The sequence below is a fragment of the Orycteropus afer genome, unplaced genomic scaffold (genome assembly GCF_000298275.1).
Source record: "Orycteropus afer afer isolate SDZICR_OR568_19922 unplaced genomic scaffold, OryAfe1.0 scaffold00301, whole genome shotgun sequence".
NCBI classification, from domain to species: Eukaryota; Metazoa; Chordata; class Mammalia; order Tubulidentata; family Orycteropodidae; genus Orycteropus; species Orycteropus afer.
The window spans coordinates 1,194,655-1,216,732 of NW_006921888.1; the positions used below are offsets into that span (position 1 = coordinate 1,194,655).

A 22,078-nucleotide genomic window follows, 5' to 3' on the forward strand; every position below is an offset into this window, starting at 1 on the left:
GGGGACCAGGTTTGCTGGTCAATAGAGCCTGGTGGAACCACTGAGACTATGGCCCCTAGCTTTCGTTCAGATCTGGAATTGAACCCATGCCTGTCGCTTCCAGTCAAACAACAGACAGGCATATGAGTTGAATATTCACCTGAGGTAGATACACTCCTTGGAGAGAACAAGCATGGGAGAAGGGCTGCTTTATGCATAGAGAGACAGCTCAGGTGGCAGGAGTGTGTGGAGGGATGGGCACAAGGAACAGTTGTACTGTGGTAAAATGTGGTCAAGGTCATGAAAAAAAATAAAAATAACAATATATTTTGCATTTAAAATGTTATGTCAGATAATTTCTACAAATATGTCATATTTCAACAGTTTTTTTGTGTGTTTAGTACAGTGTCTGGGACACAGTATTTAATAAATTGCTATTGAAAGAAAAAATAAATAAATGGTGACTAGTATTGTCTATGGGAGCTCAGGTGGAGTAGTGCCTAAGGCATTTGACTGCTAAACAGAAGGCTGGTGGTTTAAACCCACCAGCCACTCCTTGGAAGGAAGACTGGGCAATCTATTTCCTTAGAGATACCACCTGGGAAACCCAAGGAGGGGTCTCTAGAGTCGGATACTACTCAATGGGAGTGAGTTTGGTTTTGGTTTTTATTATTGTCTATTCATTTTGGTATTAATTTTATTCAATATATTGTAAAAGTGTTATCTTACCACTGTGATATATGTAAATATAATATAGCCTCTTATTCTGTTGATGATCCATCAAAAGTATTTATTTACCATTTACCTGGACAAAAATTTTAGCTTGATAGTTGCTTATGGTCAAAGAAAGAAATGTAATCAGCTTTAACATTTTCTTTTTCCATAGAAAAATTATGTGAATTACTTTAAAAAGCCTGGATTTTTCTGGCACTGAGACTTGAAGATTTTTCCATTAATCTTGACAAAGTTACACTGAGGGACAATTTTTCCCATATGCACCGCTATTTGCTTCTTTTGTCTATAACCAAAAGTCATATTTCTAATAAAGCTGTCTGGTTTTACAGATTTAAATTCAGCAATAAAATACCAAGTATGTTTAAAAAGCACTTATGTGTATTTAGTTGATTGCTAAGTTAAAGACAATGTTCACAAAAAATATCTATTTTTATAAGTTGAAATTTTAATTCTGATTTCAGACATAATTGATTAGTACATTAGATTACTATGATAATCTTAAATCTAATGTATGTAATCCTTCCATGTTAAGAAAAAAAAGGTGCATATATGTGTATGTATCTATGAAATATCTAAAATTAGATTTGACTATAAAAATAACACTCGTTTAGGTATATATTCAATTCATATATGATCACTAGCACCTTGGTTCAAGCCATCATCAACTCTCGCTAATATTATTGCAGGAGGGTTCTAACACTTCCTTCTTTCACTCTTGCCATCCTGTGCTCTATTCTTAACCCAGAATTCTGTATGATTTTCAGAAGTATGTAGTGGTTACTGGAGAGCCTGGCTACCTGAATTCAAATTTTGGCTCTGTTACTTTCCAAATACATTACAATTTAAGTAAGTTAAATTGTCTGTGCTTCAGTTCTCTCACCTTGAAAATGGGTTTATTAGAATTTTTCTTTTAACTGCTTCCTCAAACAGTTGTAAATAATTAAATGAGTAAAATATGTATAAAGTGCTTAGAACAATACATTGCACACATCAAATACTCCATGGAAGGTAGATGGGGCAATCTACTTCAGTAACGATTTACCGCTTTAGAAACCCAGTGGAGGTCATCATGAATCAGAATCAACTCCATAGCAGTGAGTTATTTTAATTTTTGTTTTGTTTTGTTTTGGTTTAATACCCTCATCATTGTTACTAGTAAAAAGTAAGTTACATCACATCACTCTTCTACTTAAAATTCTATCAAAAAAGTTAAGACACACTGCTGTGGAGTTAATTCCAACTCATAACAACCATATAGGACAGAGTAGTAGAACTGTCACATAGGGTTTACTTAGCTATAACCTTTATGGAAGCAGACTGCCACATCGTTCTCCTGTGGAGTGACTGATGGGTTCAAACCACTGACCTTTTGTTAGTGGCTGCACAGGTAACCACTACACCGCAAGAGTCCTTCGTAAACTCTACAGTGACTTCCCATTTCACTCACAGTAGAACCCACATGCTTACAACCATGTACAATGTATTGTACTAACTGGTCTCCCACTGCTTCTCCATCCTCATGGTCCATCTCTGTTCCAGCCATGATGGCTTGCTTGATGATAATTGGAAAAATCAGCCACAACATGGCCTCAAGGTTTGTATTTCCTTCATCGTTCTAGTATGCTGTTCTCTAAAATATTAGCATGGCCTGGCTCCCATCCCCTTTAGGTCTTTCATCACAGGTTACTTCCTTAATGTTTTTACCCTGGTCTCACTGCTTACAATTGAACCCCTTCCTGCCATTGCCTATCCTTTTCATCACTCTATTTTTCTCTGTGTTATCACAGCCTTATATACTATTTATTGATATTTTTAAATAATTGTTCATTGTTTGTCTGCCCAGACTACAAAGTAAATAAACTATGTAAGGGAGAGATTATATTTTGTTAATTGACACATTGCCAGCTCCTGGAAAAATTACATCACAATAAGTATTTATTGAATGATGGAACATAATTATTGCTTTCAGAACAGTTCAATGATTTTATTATTGTGTCACTTACTTCCCGTCTGCTACGTTTACAGTTCTGAAGAGAGGATAGTCTTCTGGGGCAGGTTTTCCAGTGTGGTCTTCAAACAGGAAAACAGGTGATCTCCCAACCTCAACACCAACTTGCTGAATACCGTGTTCATTATATATAGATAAAAGGAAGGACTGAATTCCCTTTTGGGGTTTTACTGTAAATAATATTGAAAAATCTTCGGGAAAAGGTCCATCTGAGAAGAGAAGGCCAAAGAGTCATGAATTCAGAAGTTCCAAAGTAATCTTGGATCATCCTAGGTTCTTGAACTGTTTGCTTAACTTTGGAAAGTTTTCTAAGTTCAAATAGTAATAATTCCCAAACCCAAACCAAGCTCATTGCCATCAAGTTGATTCCAACTCACAGAAACCTATAGAGCAGAGAACTGCCCCTTAGGTCTCCAAGATTATAAATCTTTACAGAAGCTGACTGGCACATTTTTCTCCTGTGGAGTGGCTGTGGTTTGAACCACCAACCTTTGATTAACAGCCAAAAGCTTTAACCATTGCACCACTAGAGTACCTTTATTATAACAATAATGTAGATTAAAGAACACATGAAGAGGGTTCTATTAAGCTTTCTCTGCAATGTTGATTAAAACTATGTTCAAACACTAAAGTCACTAATTTAAACACATACGAAAGCAAAAGAACAGCTTTTGCCCAAGGATAAAGCTCAGAAGACAGGAAGGGATAGGATAGAAGGACAAACAGAAATGGGAAACACCAGGAAGAAGTGGGAAGAGTGCTGATTGTGGGGATTACAATCAATGTCAGGAACCAAAATGCACATGAATTGTTGAAGGGAAACCAATTTGCTCTGTAAACTTTCACTCAAACCACAATACAAAGTTAAAAAAGTAATTAAAGTCACTAATTTAAAGCACAAAATTTGTATAACACAATAATTATGTAACACTGAATTCACAGTTAAGAAGCTAGATAATGACACCAGTACAGTATCAAATAGATAGTAAGCACACGAATTCAATTTATGGTCTTACTTCCTCTTATTAAAGAGACACTGTAATGACATAGTATATGAAGGCATTCTTAGTCATCTCTTCAAAACCTAAAGTTCTTTAGCAGCCTTTCTTACCAGAAAATGAAAGTCTGTTAATAAAAAGTGTAGATAATTATAAATCATAACCACTAGATACTTGACAGTAAGTTCAAGAAGGCAGACTATTTTAATTTTGTCTTTTCTCTCTCACCATGATATCTGAAATATCCAGCGTAGTTGCTGATCTATATAGATATATTTATTAAATAAATCAGTTGAATTATTACCATCAGTATATGGCAGATAAGAAATGACTACTTATTGCATTTTAATGAAAATAATATATATTAAATTGCAGATTTTATTTTATTTTTTTACTATTGTGATTTGGATGAAATTTTACAAGGTAGGTTCATTTCACCTTCAACAGTTCATACATATTTTTTTTTGTGACACTGGTTACATTCCCTGCAGGTTTTAGTTTTGAAGTAATGATATATGTGTTTGATCCTCTTAGCTACTTTGGTACATAAGTTAAGTGCATATTATTATTTGAGAGATTTTTTTACTGAAATTACAAATTCTCCTTTCTGCAAAAAATCTGGTGTATGTGCTTGTGTAATCCACAATATCTGAGCCAACAATAAACTTCTTTATTCAATATATTCATTCTAAATTCAATTACAGACAACAGTATAAAATGTTAAAGTAGTATGAATATGACTGTATGTCATGGAGTCAGACTTAAAAGATTATAAGAATCCAGCAATTCTACTTTCAAGAATTAGGGCTTAAGGGCAGATAGTCTGCTAAGTCAATTCATCAGAGCCTTATTTATAATTGAAAAGTGCTTAAACTGCCTGCAATATTTAGGTCTAGTTAAATAAAGTACAAAATTATATAATGGAATCCTATATAATTACTTAGAATAATATAATAGAATATTATATTATGAAATTGAAATATACTTAAAGCACATTGTAAAATGAACAATAATAGGTAGCATTAGAACATTTTCGTTGCAAATATATGCATGATATATAGTTAACTAGAAGGCAGTACAGAAGCTCAGTTAAAGTTTTGGTCTCAGTCGCACCACAAACTTGCTATGTGCTTTTGGCAAGCTATTTAAACTCTTTTAGCTGGCCTCCTCAGCCATTAATGGATTGATATATTAACTGTTCCATAGAGCTTTGGTGGAAATTAAATGAGAGTGTGCCATAAAGCAAGCAGTCAGTTAATATAAACAATTTGTTTCTAATAACTTAAATATATTTTCAAATATATACAAATCTCCAAACCAGAATGTGACTATTTTAAAATTCTTAATTTTTATTGTTAAATAATTTATATTGCAAACAGAGCACATGAACTTTGATATCACAGCAATAGAATGATATTTTTCTATTTGATTTGAATGTCATAGACACATTTTTATATTTATGAAATCAATGAAAGATCATCATCAAAATACAATGGAAACATAGCAAAGTATGTCAATGAAAAAATGTTTTTATACTCGATATAAATCTTAGTATTTCAGCCTATTATTGAGGAAGCTTCAGAGAAAAACAATTTTTTTTTTTAATGAATAGCTTAGAATGTTGAGAATCACAGGTATTTTTAGCACTCTAAATGTACTTCAAGTTGTCAAAAATCTAATATAATGCAGGCAAATCATGCTGAAATATTGTGATATAGATAAAAATAACTTTTTTTTCATTTTTGCAAAAAATATTATAAAAATGTTTACACAGAGATATTTCAGAAAGAAAAAATAGGAAATAATATATTCATATAAGAATAAATAGCTTATAAAAATTAAGCATCTTATTTATGTTCCTTATGAGCACAGAATAATCTTTAAAATCAACATCCTAACTATACTAATAAGTAAAATCTTTAATGGAAATATTTTTCAATTTAAAATTAAGCAATAAACTTCTATTTACAATATTTAAAGTGTGATTGTTAAAATAAAAATTTAGCTCTCCTAAAATACATGACCTGGTGCTGAAATCTTTAGATTCTGACTTGTTGTTGTTGTTATGTGCCGTCAAGTCGGACCAACTCATAGTGACCCCTCCTTGGGTTTCCGAGGCAGTATCACCGCAGAAGTAGATTGCCCTGCCCCATCTTCCTTCCGAGGAGTGGCTGGTGGGTTTGAACAGCCAGCCTTCTGGTTAGAAGCCAAGTGCCTTAGGCACTACGCTACCAGAGCTCCAGATTCTAACTTAGGTCAAAAAAACCCCAAAATCCCAAACCCATTGCCATCGAGTCAATTCTGACTCAGCCCTACTGTAGAACAGCCCACAGGATTTCCAAGGCTGCAATCTTGGCAGAAGCCAACAGACTCATCTTTCTTCCAGAGTTGCTGATGTGTTTGAATAACCAACCTTGCAGTTAACAGCCAAGCACTTAACCCCTGCACCATCAGGGTTCCTTCTAATCTTGGTACCCAACCTTAATCTCCTCCCTAGAAGATGCTTATGAAAATTACAGATAACTCATTAAATTTACTATGTCATTTAAACCATGAAATTTTATCTGAAATAACAGTATTCAGTGTATATGGTACAGATAAAATATGGTTTTTAAAATATTCTATGTTTTGAAATATATAAATAGATCCCAAGGATAAAGTTTACTATCTCTTAACTGATTGAAATTAATGAAAAAATTCTATTACTACCTCATAATAGCCTTTGATACCTGAATATACATGAAATCATATGTATGTGTAAGTAATAATCATGATTCACTCTCAGCATTTCAAACTCAATAAGGATTTTTAAAAATTGGGCTTTTAAGATTACTACATATTGCATACACTAATAAATATGACATAGAGCTCCTGTGATGCAGTGCCTAAGGCATTTGACTGCTAACCAGAAGGTTGCAGGTTCAAACTCACCAGACACTCTGAAAAAGGAACATGGGGCAATCCATTTCCACAAAGATGTACTGCCTCAAAAACCCAATGGGGGTTGCTATGAGTTGGAATTGACTCGATGGCAGTGGGTTTGGTTTGGTTTGGATAAATATGATATGAAATGGCACAATAACTTCGTTATTTGATTTTAATTAAGTGCTGTTCAGTACCTTCCCATGCAGAATATGTCTCTCTTTAATTAAAAGCTCTTTCTAAGGTGGTTTAGTGATCAGGAAGATTTTTAACCTGGAAGGGAAAGCCATCTGCATAGTGGAGAGACCACAGCTTTAGCCAACGAAAAACAAGGATTATCTCCCAGCTTCACACTCTTCACTGTGTAATTATGTACAAATATTTTACCCTTCTAATGCCCAATCCATAAACTGGGTTTAAACATTCCCCCTTTCTGAATGATTATGAAGATAAAAATTAATATAAAGACCTTGGCATATTGTTTATCTGATGGAAGGTGCTCCAAAGAAGGCAACTACTAGAAACATAAATTTGTAAATTACAGTTTCTATTCTGCTCAAAAGCATGAAGTTTTCAGGCATTTAAATTAAAGGTCTTTGATTCAGACTTTGGAGGACACATAACTTAGTCTACTGGAACATTACAATGACTGTCTTTAACAAAAGTCCACCCAACCTCAGTTATGCCTGTTGATGTTTCCAGTGCTCCTGCTTACTTTCTTCCTCAGAGGAGGTTACTTACGTCTTTCCTTAACAGAAGAAAGAATGCTCCAAATATAATTTTTAAGACTTTATTTTTACCTAGTTTAAAAAGAACATTGACTATCTGAATTTTGTTTTAAAGAAAGACTTTTCATTAGTGATTTTTATTAATTGCCATTTTGCATTATTTGACAAGAATCTCTACCCTCCAGGAAGGCAAGCTTATAATCATCTGCATGATAAAAAAAGATAAGGTATCTACTATCAATTTTTCTTTGACACAATGTTGTGAGGAGAAGGAAAAAAAAAAAAAAAAAACTTTAATATAAATAAGTTCTAATAACTGGAGTGGTCAGACTTCATCTCATCTATTTTGGTCATGTTTTCAGAAGGGACCATTCCTTGGAGAAGGATATCATGCTTGGTAAAGCGGAGGGTCAGACAAAAAGGGAAGACTGTCAGCAAGATAAATTGACAGTGGCCTTGCAGCAGACCAGACCAGGTTTAAATACTGACCCCATATAACATGGACAACTCAGAGAACCTCTGTGAGGCTCATTTTCCTCTTTTAGGATATAAGGATGAATCATCCAACTTAAAAGAAAGTCATGATAATAAATAATCAATAGGTATCCCAGGGAGCTCTGGTGATATGGTGCCTAAAGCCTTTGACTGCTAAGCAGAAGGCTGGCAGTTCAAACCCACCAGCCACTCCTTGGAAGGAAGACTGGGCAATCTACTTCTGTGGAGATACTACTTTAGAAATCCAAGGAGGGGTTGCTACGAGTTGGAATATATATATGTGTGTGTGTGTGTGTGTGTTTATGTATATATGTATATATGTATATATGTACACATATACATGGAATGAATTAGGTGTTCAGCAAATCTGATGCTCAGAAAATTTCAGTTCACCTCTCATTCCCCTTTCTCTACATCATCATGATTTTCAATAATTGGTATTATTAGGACAACAAGTATTTTCATGGAAAGAAAATAAATATTCACCATATACACCCTGCCTGTTAAAGTCTTACAAAATTTCTAGCCTCTGAACTGTCAATAGCAGCAGCATATAACTTTTATTTATGTGAGATAAGAACAGCATCCCAAAATAATATAATACATAACATATGTAAAATATATGTCTTTCAACAGAAGACTTTTATATTAATTTTAGAAAGACTTTTACATTAATTTTAGAAAGACTTTTATTATGTACTTCTAAATCTATATGCCCATTCATTAACCTTGTAGTCATTAAGAGTAAAGTTACCACATTCCCCCATGAATAAAGTCTACATGATCATATGCAAAACAATGCTGGAGATAATCTTGTCTTCAACTTTTGCCATTTTGAAATAAAATAAAATAAAATTTTCAAATAAGCATATTTTCTGTGACTATACAGAGTAAGACTGGCAGTTCTTAAAGTACTAGTTACTTTAATCAGGTCATCTTGGTGACCCTGATTTACTTGGATGCATGAAAGAATCATATTTCTGCCTATAAGTGTCCATTATATAGCACAATAAAGAGAAATAATAATAATTACAAAAGATATAATTACAATAACAATAATAAAGTGAACATACCTGGAAATAACTGCTTTGTTGGGGCACTGAGTTGTGCTTGCTTTGAAACTCTATAAGCAATATCTGAACCTTTTGAATTCTTTCTGTTTGTGCAAAATCCTGTTGTTTTTGATATTCCCTCTGGAGAATTGTGGAAATCTAGTGCTTTTAGTACATCAACTGGAGTTGCTGAAAAATAAGTAAAAAAAAAAAAAAGAAAAAAGAAAAGAATAGTTTGAATAATCTAATAAAAGTTAGTGTTTTTAACAGAGGAAATAGTTTGTTATTACACTCCTCAAATCTATCACTTTTCCCACTTTGCTTCAGTTCCTTGGCATTTGAGTTGGAGGACAGAGGCAGGGGGAGAGGGAGGTAAAAGGTCAGACAAAAATATAAACCACAATAATGTTCTCAAATTAAAATATTTCAAATCTGAAATAGTGAAACAAAAGACTTGCTTGTTGATCTATATGGATTTGCAGTGTTATTGTTGGATAAGATAGAGTTCACTCCATGTGACAGAGAACTGCTCACAGTGTTTTCTAGGTTGTAATCTTTATAGAAGCCCATTAACAGGTCTTTCTCCTGCAAAGATGTGTAGGTTCCCCTTTGTTTAGCAGCCAAGCATTTAACCATGACACTATCAGGGCTTCTTAAATGGAATTTAATATAGTCTATATGGGAGCTCTAGTAGCATAGTGCCTAAGGCACTTGACTGCTAACCAGAAGGCTGGCGGTTCAAACCCACCAGCCACTCCTCAGAAGGAAGGTTGGGCAATCTACTTCCGTAGTGATACTGCCTCGGCAACCCAAGGAGGGGTCACTATGAGTCAGATCCGACTCGACGGCACATAACAACAACAAAAACATGTGTGAATTTACCAATATTATTATGCATCTTAATTACAATTTATAAAATGTTTATTTGGGAGCTCTCGTGGCATAGTGCCTAATAACCACTCCGAGTAATGTCATTACTTGGAATTAAAGTGAATGTCAGCACCTATGTTTTCTTTTATTTCTAATATATCTACTATTCAACTATTCATGATCCAAGAAAAGATGATTTTGAATTTTCAAATTTATAATAAATACTGTAAAACTTACAGATAGTATGACATATTGAAAATACAAAGAGAAGTTGAAGGAAGTTAAAAAAGATAGCTAACATTTTACAATTCCCTTGACTTCAGTGTTTTCCTATGTTAGAGAATCTTATACGGGACTCTGTTTAGAGCTCAATCTAGGTGAAAGCATGTTATTGCTGTTATGTGCCCTCAAGTCAGACTTGACTCACAGCGACCCCTCCTTGGGTTTCTGAGGCAGTATCACTACGGAAGTAGATTGCCTAACCTTCCTTCTGAGGAGTGACTGGTGGGTTTGAACCACCACCTTTCTGGTTAGCAGTCAAGCGCTTTAAATTTCCCAAATCCAATCCATATCAGCTACCTCCAGTTACAGTGAAGTGAAAAATATAAGTTTGGAACCTTCAACCTCCCCTTTGTGAATTGGGCCTATTTGTATAAACTTGCTTGTCATGTTGTTGTTGTTATTTTCCATTAAGTTGGAACAAACTCATAGAGACCCCTCCTAGGGTTTCCAAAGCAGTATCACTATAGAAGTAGATTGCCCAACCTTCCTTTCGAGGAGTGGCTGGTGGGTTTGAACTTCCAGCCTTCTGGTTAGCAGTCAAGTGCTTTTGGCACTGTGCTACCAGAGCTCTTAAATTCCCTGGACTTAAAATTTAAATCTAATTAAATTAGTAACCAAGTGAAAACATGAGTTATGTGTGTAAGCATTGTTATACAAAAATTTAGAATCCTTGCTACTCAATATATTCATGTTACTGGCTTTCTACCTGTATTCAAAATTAACCAAAATATCCAAAGCAGGTCATGCACTTGGTCATAGGACCACTCAGTATGTATGAAACCTGGCCTTATCTCATGCATTTAGATGCTAATTGGGAAGGCACTATAGATGCCCAAGAAGTATGGAGGAGGCAGTATCTACCTTTTTATAGATGTACACTGTGCTGTATGGTTTAGAAGTTAAAGAGACCACTTATGGACTAAAGTCACAATTAACATTACTAATTTGAAATGTTTCAGTGAATAATTTAAAAAAAATAGAATTGTCACCAAATTTCAGAATACGTTGTTTTATGAATAAAGTGATTCTGGGAGGACTTAATGAGAATGAAAACAGGACTCATTTTAGTATCAAGAAATACCATCATCACAATTTATCACACTTCACAAAGTAGAGGATAACCTTCAAGAGGGTTTTATTCTTTACAAATGATCATTTCAAAGAGTTTTTGCTAATTATCAGTCTGTTATAGAATGTATGAACAAATCATCGAAGGAATGCTTTTAAACAAAGTACACCTGATCATTTCCTCATTTAAATTTTACAGTCATACAAAATGTATTATATTTTCAATGATGAGCATTCTTCCTTTTAATAATAATAATAATAATAATAATAATAATAATAATAATAAATACTTATTTCATCAACCTCTGAAAGAAAATCTACAGAGTACACACTGAACCAAACTGTTAAAAAAAAAAAAAAAACTTTTCTTAGAGGAGGTGAAAGATTTCGAAGGAATCATTAACTCTTTCAATTACGTTACTACTAAATTCAGCCCTGGAATGTTTAAAAGAACCACAATGGCATTCGAGAAAATTGCTTGTATTAGCCATGTTTGCAATGGCCGTTTTTCAGGCTAAGAAGATATCTAACCGTCCTTACTTTCTTCTCTTCTTTCCTCTTATTATAAAGCTAAGAAAATAAAAATTATAATAACTGCCATGTCCAGACCTCCTGAAGTATGCCAGTCACTGAGGTAAGTTTTTCACAGGCATTCACCTTCACCCAACTTGCAGTGTATCTGTTCTCATCCCCACTGTACAGGTGCAGGAATTGAGTATCTAAATAACCTTGCAAAATAAAAACTTAAAAAAATAAATATAATGTACTAAAATTATCTTGAGTCAGTTTGATTCCTGCTGATTGTATTAAATTAATCATACTGTTGTTGTTGTTGTTGTTGTTGTTTGCCATCGAGTCTGCCCCGACTCATAGCGACCCCTCCTTGGGTTTCCGAGGCAGTATCACTATGGAAGTAGGATTGCCCAATCATACTACAGTGCATAAACTACTCTGAAGCACAATGTTTTTAAAAGCCAAGCCACCTTATCTGTTTATCTTATCTTCTTGCCCTGAAGCCATTCTCTAAAGAATAGCTATATAGTGTAAAGACTCCAGGGTAGACATCAACACAGCCTTGAAAGGTCTTCTGTAAAATAAAGAATACAGCACCATTGTCAAGGTCACAACAAGACATACATAAATAATACATAAAATGGATTACAATTTTCTTTCTTTCTGAAGATGCTTTTCACGTGATCACCTTGTCTAAAGAGCAGACTTTGCCATATTTGTTCCTTCCTAAAGCACACTCATTCTACAGGATTTAAAATAAGTGCTCTATTTTTAAAACCTGACCAAGTTCTTTGGCATCTTGCAAGATTATAATATTTCCAAGTGGGCTAATAAACAAAATCCCTTTGAAATTCTGCTTTTTATTTTATCTAATGACTACAATATTTACTAGATTCTCATAAAAGGGATTCTATAATTAGAATCTAAAAACTTTTCTGTGTATATCATTAAATGAACTGAAACTCTTTGGAGATTAAAAGCAATCATGCATTATGGCTTAACTCTGTATATCTGAAGTGAAATTGTCATATTCAAAGAAATTCTGAAATATTCTTACTATTTTTACTGCTTGGATGTTGACAATACTATTGACACAGATTATGATTCAGAGTTTCAAATATATCCAAATCAACACAATATTTGTTCGATAATATTTTCCTGCCTTTTGTTATATACCTATAAACCATAAATAAATAAATAGCAACCAAACCCATTGCCTTCAAGTTCAACTAATAGGCTGATTTAATGGAAGAACAGGATATCAGAGCCCACTGTATTTCTACAATAGCCATTTAACTGGTCTCCATGCCTTTTCACATCACAGCCTGAGTCAGCTTCCAAAATCCAAACATTAATTCTACCCTTAGTTCTGCATTAATTCTTTCAAAGAACTCCACTCAATTCCAGAGGCTATCCATACACTTTCCATACAATATCATCATGATCTGGATTCATATTTCTGTCTTCCCAGTCCCACTCCCACCAATACACCCCTCCCTTATCTGCCATTACCTCCTAACTCCTTGCTCCCTCAATAACAAATCCATACTAAACCTAGACTTCCTAGAAACCAAGTTGTTTCTTCTGCCTTTGGGTCTTTATAAATCCTACTCTGAAATAATTATCTCCACATTACCTGAGGAATAAGTGGAATATAATTAATTTATTCCACCACTCATCTGTTGGTCTGTGCTACTAAGGTGGCTTGCTGTGATGCACAACTCAAAATGAAAAGAAGCAACTGCAAAAATGCATTAGTAATTGGAATGTAGAAAATAGGAAGTGTAAATTTATGAAAATTGTAAGTTGTCAAAAATGAAATGAAACACATAAACAACAATATCCCAGGTACTAATGACCTGAAATAAATTGGTCCTGGCCCTTTTGAATTAGATAATCACATGGTCTATTATACCAGGAATGATGAATTAAAGAATAACAGTGTTGCATTCATCATCAAAAAGAACATTTCATGATCTATTCTGAAGTACAATGCTGTCAGTGATCAGATAATATCCACTGATTTACAATGAAGATTAGTTAATATAACTGTGACTTAAATTTATGCATCAACAAATAATGCCAAAGATTAAGAAACTGAGGAGTTTTACCAACTTTGGGGGTCCAAAATTGATCAAACATGCAATCACAATTCATTGGTAATTACAGGTGATTGGAATTTGAATGTTGAAGACAAAGAAGAAGGATTGGTAGGTAGAAAATACAGCCTTTATGACAGAAACAACATCAGAAGTCACATGAAAGAATTTTGCAAGACCAACAATTTATTCATTGCAAATACCTTGAACAACATAAATGGTGACTAGACACATGGACCTCACCAGATAGAAAACACAGATATCAAACTGACTACATCTATGGAAAGGACAATGGAGAAGCTCAATATCATCAGTCAGAACAACGCCATGGGCCAATTGCAGAACAGACCATCAGTTGCTCATACACAAGTTCTAGGTGAAGATGAAGAAAATGAAAATAAATCCACGAGAGCCAAAGTACAACCTTGAGCATATCACACCTGAATTTAGAAACCATCTCAAGGGTAGATAGATCTGACACATTGAAGACTAATGGCCAAAGACCAGATGGAATTGTGGGATGGTATCAGGGATATCATACATAAAGAAAGCAAAAGATCATTAAAAAGGCAAGAATGAAAAAAGAAAAAAGAAAGACCAAAATGGATGCCAGAAGAGACTCTGAAACTTCACCACCTGAGTGGAAGTGTACATGTGAGTATATATGTGTGTTTGTGGTGGAGGGGAGTGAAGTGAACACACCTGCTTCTGGGAAAGACTGAGACACAGGCAGCCTACCTCTTCCCTGTGTCCTGGAGTGAATATGAACACACCTTAACTTGAGTGGGGCCAAGCATGGGGGCAACTCTTTAGGGCAGTGCCCAACCTGAGGATCCAGCACTGAACCACAGAGCAAGGGAATTCCTACATTTCTTTTAACACTTGAGGGTGGGATAGGTTGTTGGTATGTGGAGAAGTCCCTTCACTTACTCTATCTAAGGGCCATGCTCTTCCATCTCAGAAAGAATACTCCCACCCCCTGCCACTGTGAGGAAAGAAGTAGGGGGTGCTCCTCTTTGTGATCACTCCACTTGAAAGCCTCACAGCCCACCATGACTTCTGTACTTCCCTTGAACCAGTGCTGGTCTATTGCTTATTTTTATTTTTATTTTTATTTTTTTTTAATTAAAAATCTTGAATATAGTGAAGCTAAAATGAACAGAAGAAATGATGAAGTAAAATAGCTGAACAGATGATTTCAAAGGTTGGCCCAAGAAGACTTAGTAAAGTATTATAAAGAAATGTGCAAAGATCTGGAGTTAGTAAACCAAAAGGAAAGAATAATTTCAATATTTCTCAAGAAAAAAGACTGAAGAAAAAAGTAAAGCCTTGAGTTGCAACATTGAAGGATTCTATGGGCAAAATATTAAACAATGCAGGAAGTATCGAAAAAAAGAAGAAAGGAAATAGGGTAATGGTACCAAAAAACACTAGCCAATTTACAACCATTTCAAGTGGTAGTATATGATCAAGAAGTGATGATGTGGAAGAAACAAGTGTAAACTACTAGGCTCTGGTGAAAAATAAGATTCCAAGAATTGATGGAATACTAATTGTGGTATTTCAACAAATAGATGCAATAGTGGAAGTGCTCACTCATTTATACCAAGAAATGTGGAAGACACATACTTGGCCAACAGACTGAAGAGATCAATGTTTGTGCTCATTGCAAAGAAAGGTGATCCAACATAATGTGGAAATTATAAAACACATTAACATCACATGCAAGTAAAATTTTGCTGAAGATAACTCAAAAACAGTTACAGCAGTATATTGACAAGGAACTTCCAGAATGAAAGCTGGATTCAGAAGAGGAAGTGGAACAAAGGATATCATTGCCGGTATCAGAACAATCTTATCTGAAAACAAAGAATACCAGTGTTTCATTGACTATGCAAAGGCATTCAACTGTGAGGATCATAACAAATTATGGATAACATTGCAAAGAATGGGAATTCCAGCAAACTTAATGGTAAAAGAAACTATACGCAGACCAACAGGAAATTCGTTTGAACAGGGATACCACATGGTTTAAAATCTGGAAAGGCATGTATCATTTCACCATCCTAATTTAATCTGTGTGCTGGGCAAATAATCTAATAAACTAGACTGTATAAAGAAGGCAGCATCAAGACTAGAGGAAGACTCATTAATAACTTGCAATATGCAGATGACAAAAGCTTTCTTGTTGAAAGCAAAGAGGACTTGAAGCACTTACTGATGAAGATCAGAGACTACAGTCTTCAGTATGGATTACACTTCAACATAAAGAAAACAATTTTTTTTTACAGCTGGACCAATAAGCAATGCCATGATAAACAGAGAAAAGATTAAAGTTGTCAAGAATTTCATTTTACTTGGATCCACAGTCAATGCCCACAGAAGCAGCAGTCAAGAAATCAAATGAAGAACTCCTGATCAAATCTGCTGCAGAAGACCTCTTTAAAGTATTAAAAAGTGAAGATGTCACTCTGAAGACTGAGGTGTGCCTAACCCACATCATGGTATTTTCAAATGCCTCCAATCCATGTAAAAGCTGGAAAAGGAATAAGGAAGATGCCTTTGCATAACGACTTTGGCAAAGAATATTAAATATACCATGGATTGCCAGAAGATTGTATTGAAGGACAGCCAAATGTCCCTTAGAAGGGAGGATGGGAGACTTTACCTCATGTACTTTGGACGTGTTATCAGGAGGGACCAGTACCTAGAGAAAAAACATCATGTTTGGTAGAGAGTCAGTGAAAATCAGGAATTGACACAGTGGCTGCAACAATGGGCTCAAACATAGCCACAGCAATGATTGTAAGGGTGGCACAGAACCAGGCAGTGTTTTGTTCCCTTAAACACAGGGTCACTGTGAGTTGGAAGTGACTCAAAGCTATCAAACAAGAAAAAAAAAAATATGTAAGAGTGGGAGAAAAATGTGGAACAAAACTCAAAATCAAAAAAAAAAAAAAAAAAAGACTGGGCTTACTGGTCTGATAAGAGACTGGTGAAACTCCTGTCAGAAATCAGTTAGAATGTTTGAATGCGCCAATGCCACTGGCAGACAGAATGCTAAAGTGACATAAAAACACCTTTGTTGTTATGTTGTTATGTGCCGTCGAGTCGGCCCCGACTCATAGCGACCCCTCCTTGGGTTTCCGAGGCAGTTATCACTACGGAAGTAGGATTGCCCAACCTTCCTTCCGAGGAGTGGCTGAAAAACACCTTTAATATGCACAAATTTTAAAGCAACATATTTCTTGTCAGGGAGCTCTGGTAGCGTAGTGTCTAAGGCACTTGACTGCTAACCAGAAGTCTGGCAGTTCAAACCCACCAGCCACTCCACGGAAGGAAGATGGGGCAATCTACTTCCGTAGTGATACTGCCTCGGAAACCCAAGGAGGAGTCGCTATGAGTCGAATCCGACTTGACGGCACATAACAACAAACAACAACAGTCACCCTTCAGGCCTGGAATTGATCTCACTTCCATGCGTATAAGGTGAACATTTATTCTGGATAAGTACATTCCTTAGAACAATCAACCATGGAAGACCAGAAGGGCAGAATTTGCACATGGAGATAGCTTAGGGGGCAGAAATGCATAAGAAAGGACACAAGGAAAAGGTAAACACTTGAGAAAAAGTGGGAAGAGAGCTGTTAAAGTTATGCAAATTGAAATCAATGTCATGAAACAAAATGTGTATGAACTGTTGTATTGAAAATGAATTTGCTCTGTAAACTTCTACCCAAATCACACACACAAAAAAAAACCTGATACGCTATCTCCTCCAGAAAGCATTTTCTCCTCTCAGAACACTGGTTTAGATACACTAACCTCTATCACAGCATTTTTTACATTTGGTTTGAATTATTTGCCTATACTTGACTTTTTCCAAAACTAGAAGAGGACAGAAACACACAGCACACATACAAACACACATACAACTACATACATTTTGGCTAACTGAAAATAAAAATTATGTTTATATTTTATAATATATATTTCCATTTATTCATTTATTTGTTTGTTTGCTTATATCTCAAAGCAACTTGAGTCCACAGGAGTCTCTAGTCTTGAATCAAAAATGTATGAGGACCTAACATATCCTTTTTGTTGTATTTTATTGACTTCTTGAACACCTTCATTCATTCATTGATCAATTTGGCCCCTAGTCATTGATCCGTTCTCCCTGTTGCCTTTAACATACACATGGATTATCAATCTAACATTCACAAAGCTTTGGTTACTCAGTCTCTGGTTAATTTCTCCTTTAACCTTCTTCAGCCACACAGCCCCATGACCAGTAGAAAAGGGCAACATGGCATAGTGTTGAAAAGCCTATGTGCTCTGAAGCCAAACTAGGTCTGAGTACCACCTCTGCCACTTAGCATCAGTATGCTTTGAGCACATTACTTATCAACTCTAGTTTCTACATCTGTAAAATGAGAATAATAAAAGTGTTTAACTCAATACTATTAGTGAGAACTCTTCTCAGCTGGTATTTCTAACAGTGCCTTAGCTTGGTAAATTGTGCCTACAGATTAAAATGGTCTGGTTGCACCTTTTTTGTAACTTGCAAGGTAAGAATATTTTTTACATCTTTAAAAGTTGAAAAAATCAGAAGAAGGATATTTTTGACACATTAAAATTATATGAAATTTAAATGTCAGTGTCCATAAATAAACTTTTATTGGAACATAATCACACCCATTCATTTACTTATTGTCTATCACTGTTTTTTCACCTCAAGGCAGAGTTGAGTGACTGCTTCTAAAACCAGATGACTCACAAATGTTAAAATATTACTATTTGGATCATTTAAGCTGAGTTCTAAAGATGAATAGTAGTTCATTAGCAGAGAGGCGGGGAAATATGGCAGCACAGATAAAAGAGGGTATGGGGTTCCAGAAAATGAAAGCAGTCATGCTTGCCTGGTAAGACATTACACTGATTAAATTCAGCTATCTGAATTCTCCCTGGGTTCACCATGGCTGCTATGAACAACTGGAGAAAAATCATGAATTCATCGCCACAAACTTCAAATGAACTTCTATTAACTCCTACTTACTCTTGCAATACCCAAATTTTATACTCCAGCTAAAGTAAATTTCTTTCAATTTCTGAAATATATCATTCTTCCTTTATTGTAGATATTTTCTTCTTCCTTATTCAGTTAGCTAAGGACAACTGACTGATTTTTCAACCTTAGCTGATTTTCAATCAGGTTTTTAGAAACACAAAAAGAGCTTTTAAAATAGATGGATGGATGCATCCATCTAGAATTAATAAACACCAATGATAGGATGGGGCACAGGCATTTGTATGTTTAAATTTTTCCTAGGTGAGTCTAATGTGTAGTCTGTGTTGAAAACCTAGTGAACTCAGATCTAGTTAACTTTTCTATTCCAACCTAAGCATCACTTCCTCCAGGAAATTTTCACTCACTCCTCCCAGGCTAGATTATGTGATCTTCCCATATGATGTCAAGTGTTCTATATTCCCCACTGATAATCCCACACTCCGTAATGTTTGCTTCTTTAATTATCCCATTCTCACTCCAGGCTGAATGCTCTCAGATACAGTACTCATCTAAGTGATGGTCATGATTTACCTGTTACATACTCATACCACTTAGTATTTCTCTCTCTTTTCTTCTTTTATACATGCAAAATTTGTAAATGATTGTTTAGCATCTACCTTTCTTGATAGACTGTAAACTCTATGACAGTGAACATTAGCACTATTAATGTTCAGTATCGTATTCTCAAGGCCTAACATAGTTTCTGGCACATAGTAAATAATCAGCAGATTTATTTAATGAATGAATAAATGAATGAAAAGCTGCATTCTACTTCACAGTTGAAGGTTCTTCCCCACTAGCCTGAGAAAGGTAAGGAAGAGGATTGGAAGTGCCCTTTAGCAGCATATGGAAGAGTTTACCAAGTTTGGTTATTATCATTGCTTGTGTAAGGTTTGGCAAAACATAGTAGGAAGAGGTCCTTCTAAAGTAGATGCTTTTCTCCTTTCTAGGGATTCCCTTATTCTCCTTTTTAATATCATATCACAGATCATATATAAGGCATACTATTGTGGAATAAAATTTAAAAATAAAGACATAAAACAGTGGAAGAGTTAAAAGCCATCTTCTACTCACTAGACACTCTTTGGAAGGAAGATTGGGCAGTCTACTTCTGTAGAGATACTGCCTCAGAAACTCAAGGAGGGGTGACTGTGAGTCAAAATCAACTTGATGGCAGGGAGTTTGGTTTTTTTGTTTTGGTTTTACACAGTTATGAAATACTTTGCTACTCCAGGTGAATATCAAGAAGACAAACCAAAACCAAACTCATTGCTTTCGACTTGGATCTGACTCATAGTGAGCCCTCCTTGGGTTTCTAAGGTGGTATCACTATGGAAGTAGATTACCCAAACTTCCTTCCAAGGAGTAGCTGGTGGGTTTGAACCACTAGCCTTCTGGCTAGCAGTCAAATGCCTTAGGCACTATGCCACCAGAGCGCCCATCAAGAAGCCAGCAGTGCTAATATGTATATGTGGCAGTGGAATGTTGTTGCTAGCTGCCATAACTTTGGCCACCAACTCATGGTCACCTTATGCACAATAGGATTAAACTGTTGTGGTCCATAAAGTTTCATTGACTGATTTTCAGAAGTAGATAGATCACCAGGACTTTCTTCCTAGTCTATTTCAGTCTGGAAGTGCTCCTGAAACCTGTTCAGCTTCATGATGTTGTTGTTGTTGCTATGTGCCATCGAGTTGGATCCAGCTCATAGCAACCCCTCCTTGGGTTTCCGAGGCAGTATCACTACAGAAGTAGATTGCCCAACCTTCCTTCCGAGGAGTGCCTGGTGGGTTGGAACTAACAGCCTTCTGGTTAGTAGTCAAGTGCCTTAGGCACTATACTACCAGAGCTCCTTAGCAACATGTAAATCTCCAATGACAAATTGAGACACTGCATGAGGTTCATTGGCCAGAAATTCAATTCAGATCTCTAATATGGAGGACAAAAAGTCTACCACTGAACCACCACTGCCTCCAGATAGAATATAAAACTGACAAAAGAGGAACATGAAGAGATATGACCAATTATCCTAATTTAACTATAACCAAAACTCTAATGTATTTCAAAATCATAAGAGCTCTTAGTAAAGAGTCTAAAACTTAGGAAATGAAGAGTATAGACAATGATTAATATCTCAGTTTCCACAGTTGGAAATGGTCAACTTCTAACCCCAAACCAGTATTTACTACATATATATAACTTTGAGTAAGCTCTCTAAAATTTAGTTTCTTCAAATTAGCCTCATTTAGAAAATTAAATGACACAAAGCATTTTAATCTCCTAGACAGCATCTAACACATTGTTGTTGTTGTTGTTGTTATGTGCCGTCGAGTCAGCCCTGACTCATAGCGAGCCCTCCTTGGGTTTCCGAGGCAGTATCACTACGGAACTAGGATTGCCCAACCTTCCTTCCGAGGAGTGGCTGATGGGTTTGAACCGCCAGCCATCTGGTCAAGCAGTCAAGTGCCTTAGCCACTATGCTACCAGAGCTCCCATCTAACACATAGTACCAGCCAAACCACACTCACTGCCATCGAGTCAATTCTGACTCATAGTGACCCTCATTGGGTTTTTAAGGCTGTAAATCTATACAAGCAGACTGCCTCATTTTTCTTCCACAGAGCAGCTGGTGGGTTTGAACTACCAACGTTTTGGTTAGCAGGCAAATGCCTTAACCACTAAACTACCAGACCTCCTTAACACATAGTAAGTATTCAATAAAAATATCTAAAATTAATATTTCCTAAAAATTTCAACTATCCTGAGCCTCTTCACTAGTTCAGTGAGCACTGCCCACATTTCTCCAGAGAAATAATTCATTTGATTCCTGTTATTCATTTCCCCTGATTACCTCTGCAAAATCTCTTTGTAGTAGGTTAGAATACTGAGTAAATTTCTATTTCTGAACCTCTATTAGATATTAACTGTGAAAATTGCATATGTTACCTAAGGTATATTCAACCTCAGGAAGTTTTCTGAAATCTTAGACAGCTTCAGTAATGTGGTGGTTAAGTTTGTGTTTCAAATTGGCTGGGCCTGGTTGAGTGGCTGGGCAGCTGGTGATAGTTATTCCCCATGATGAGACTAGCAATCAACTCCATGGTGGGACCTACCACAGGCAGGGAGTAGCTGCTTTAGGGATGTGCTCTGCATATATAAGAAACAACTTTGAGGAGAGGCGGGGCAAGATGGCGGACTAGGCAGAAGGATTGCACAGACACTCTTCAACAAAGAAAAGGGAAACCAATTAACACAGAC

General features: G+C 35.7%; 1 protein-coding gene across 1 annotated transcript in view; it reads right to left on the reverse strand.

The window, feature by feature from the left end:
* Positions 1-22,078, reverse strand: part of COL11A1 (collagen type XI alpha 1 chain) — a 316,494-nt gene that overhangs the window by 271,675 nt on the left and 22,741 nt on the right. The window contains exons 2-3 of the mRNA XM_007951592.2: positions 8,939-9,106; positions 2,718-2,931 (exon numbers count right to left, since the gene is read on the reverse strand). Coding sequence (XP_007949783.1) covers positions 2,718-2,931; positions 8,939-9,106 — 382 coding nt within the window. The remainder of the gene's footprint in view (positions 1-2,717; positions 2,932-8,938; positions 9,107-22,078) is intronic.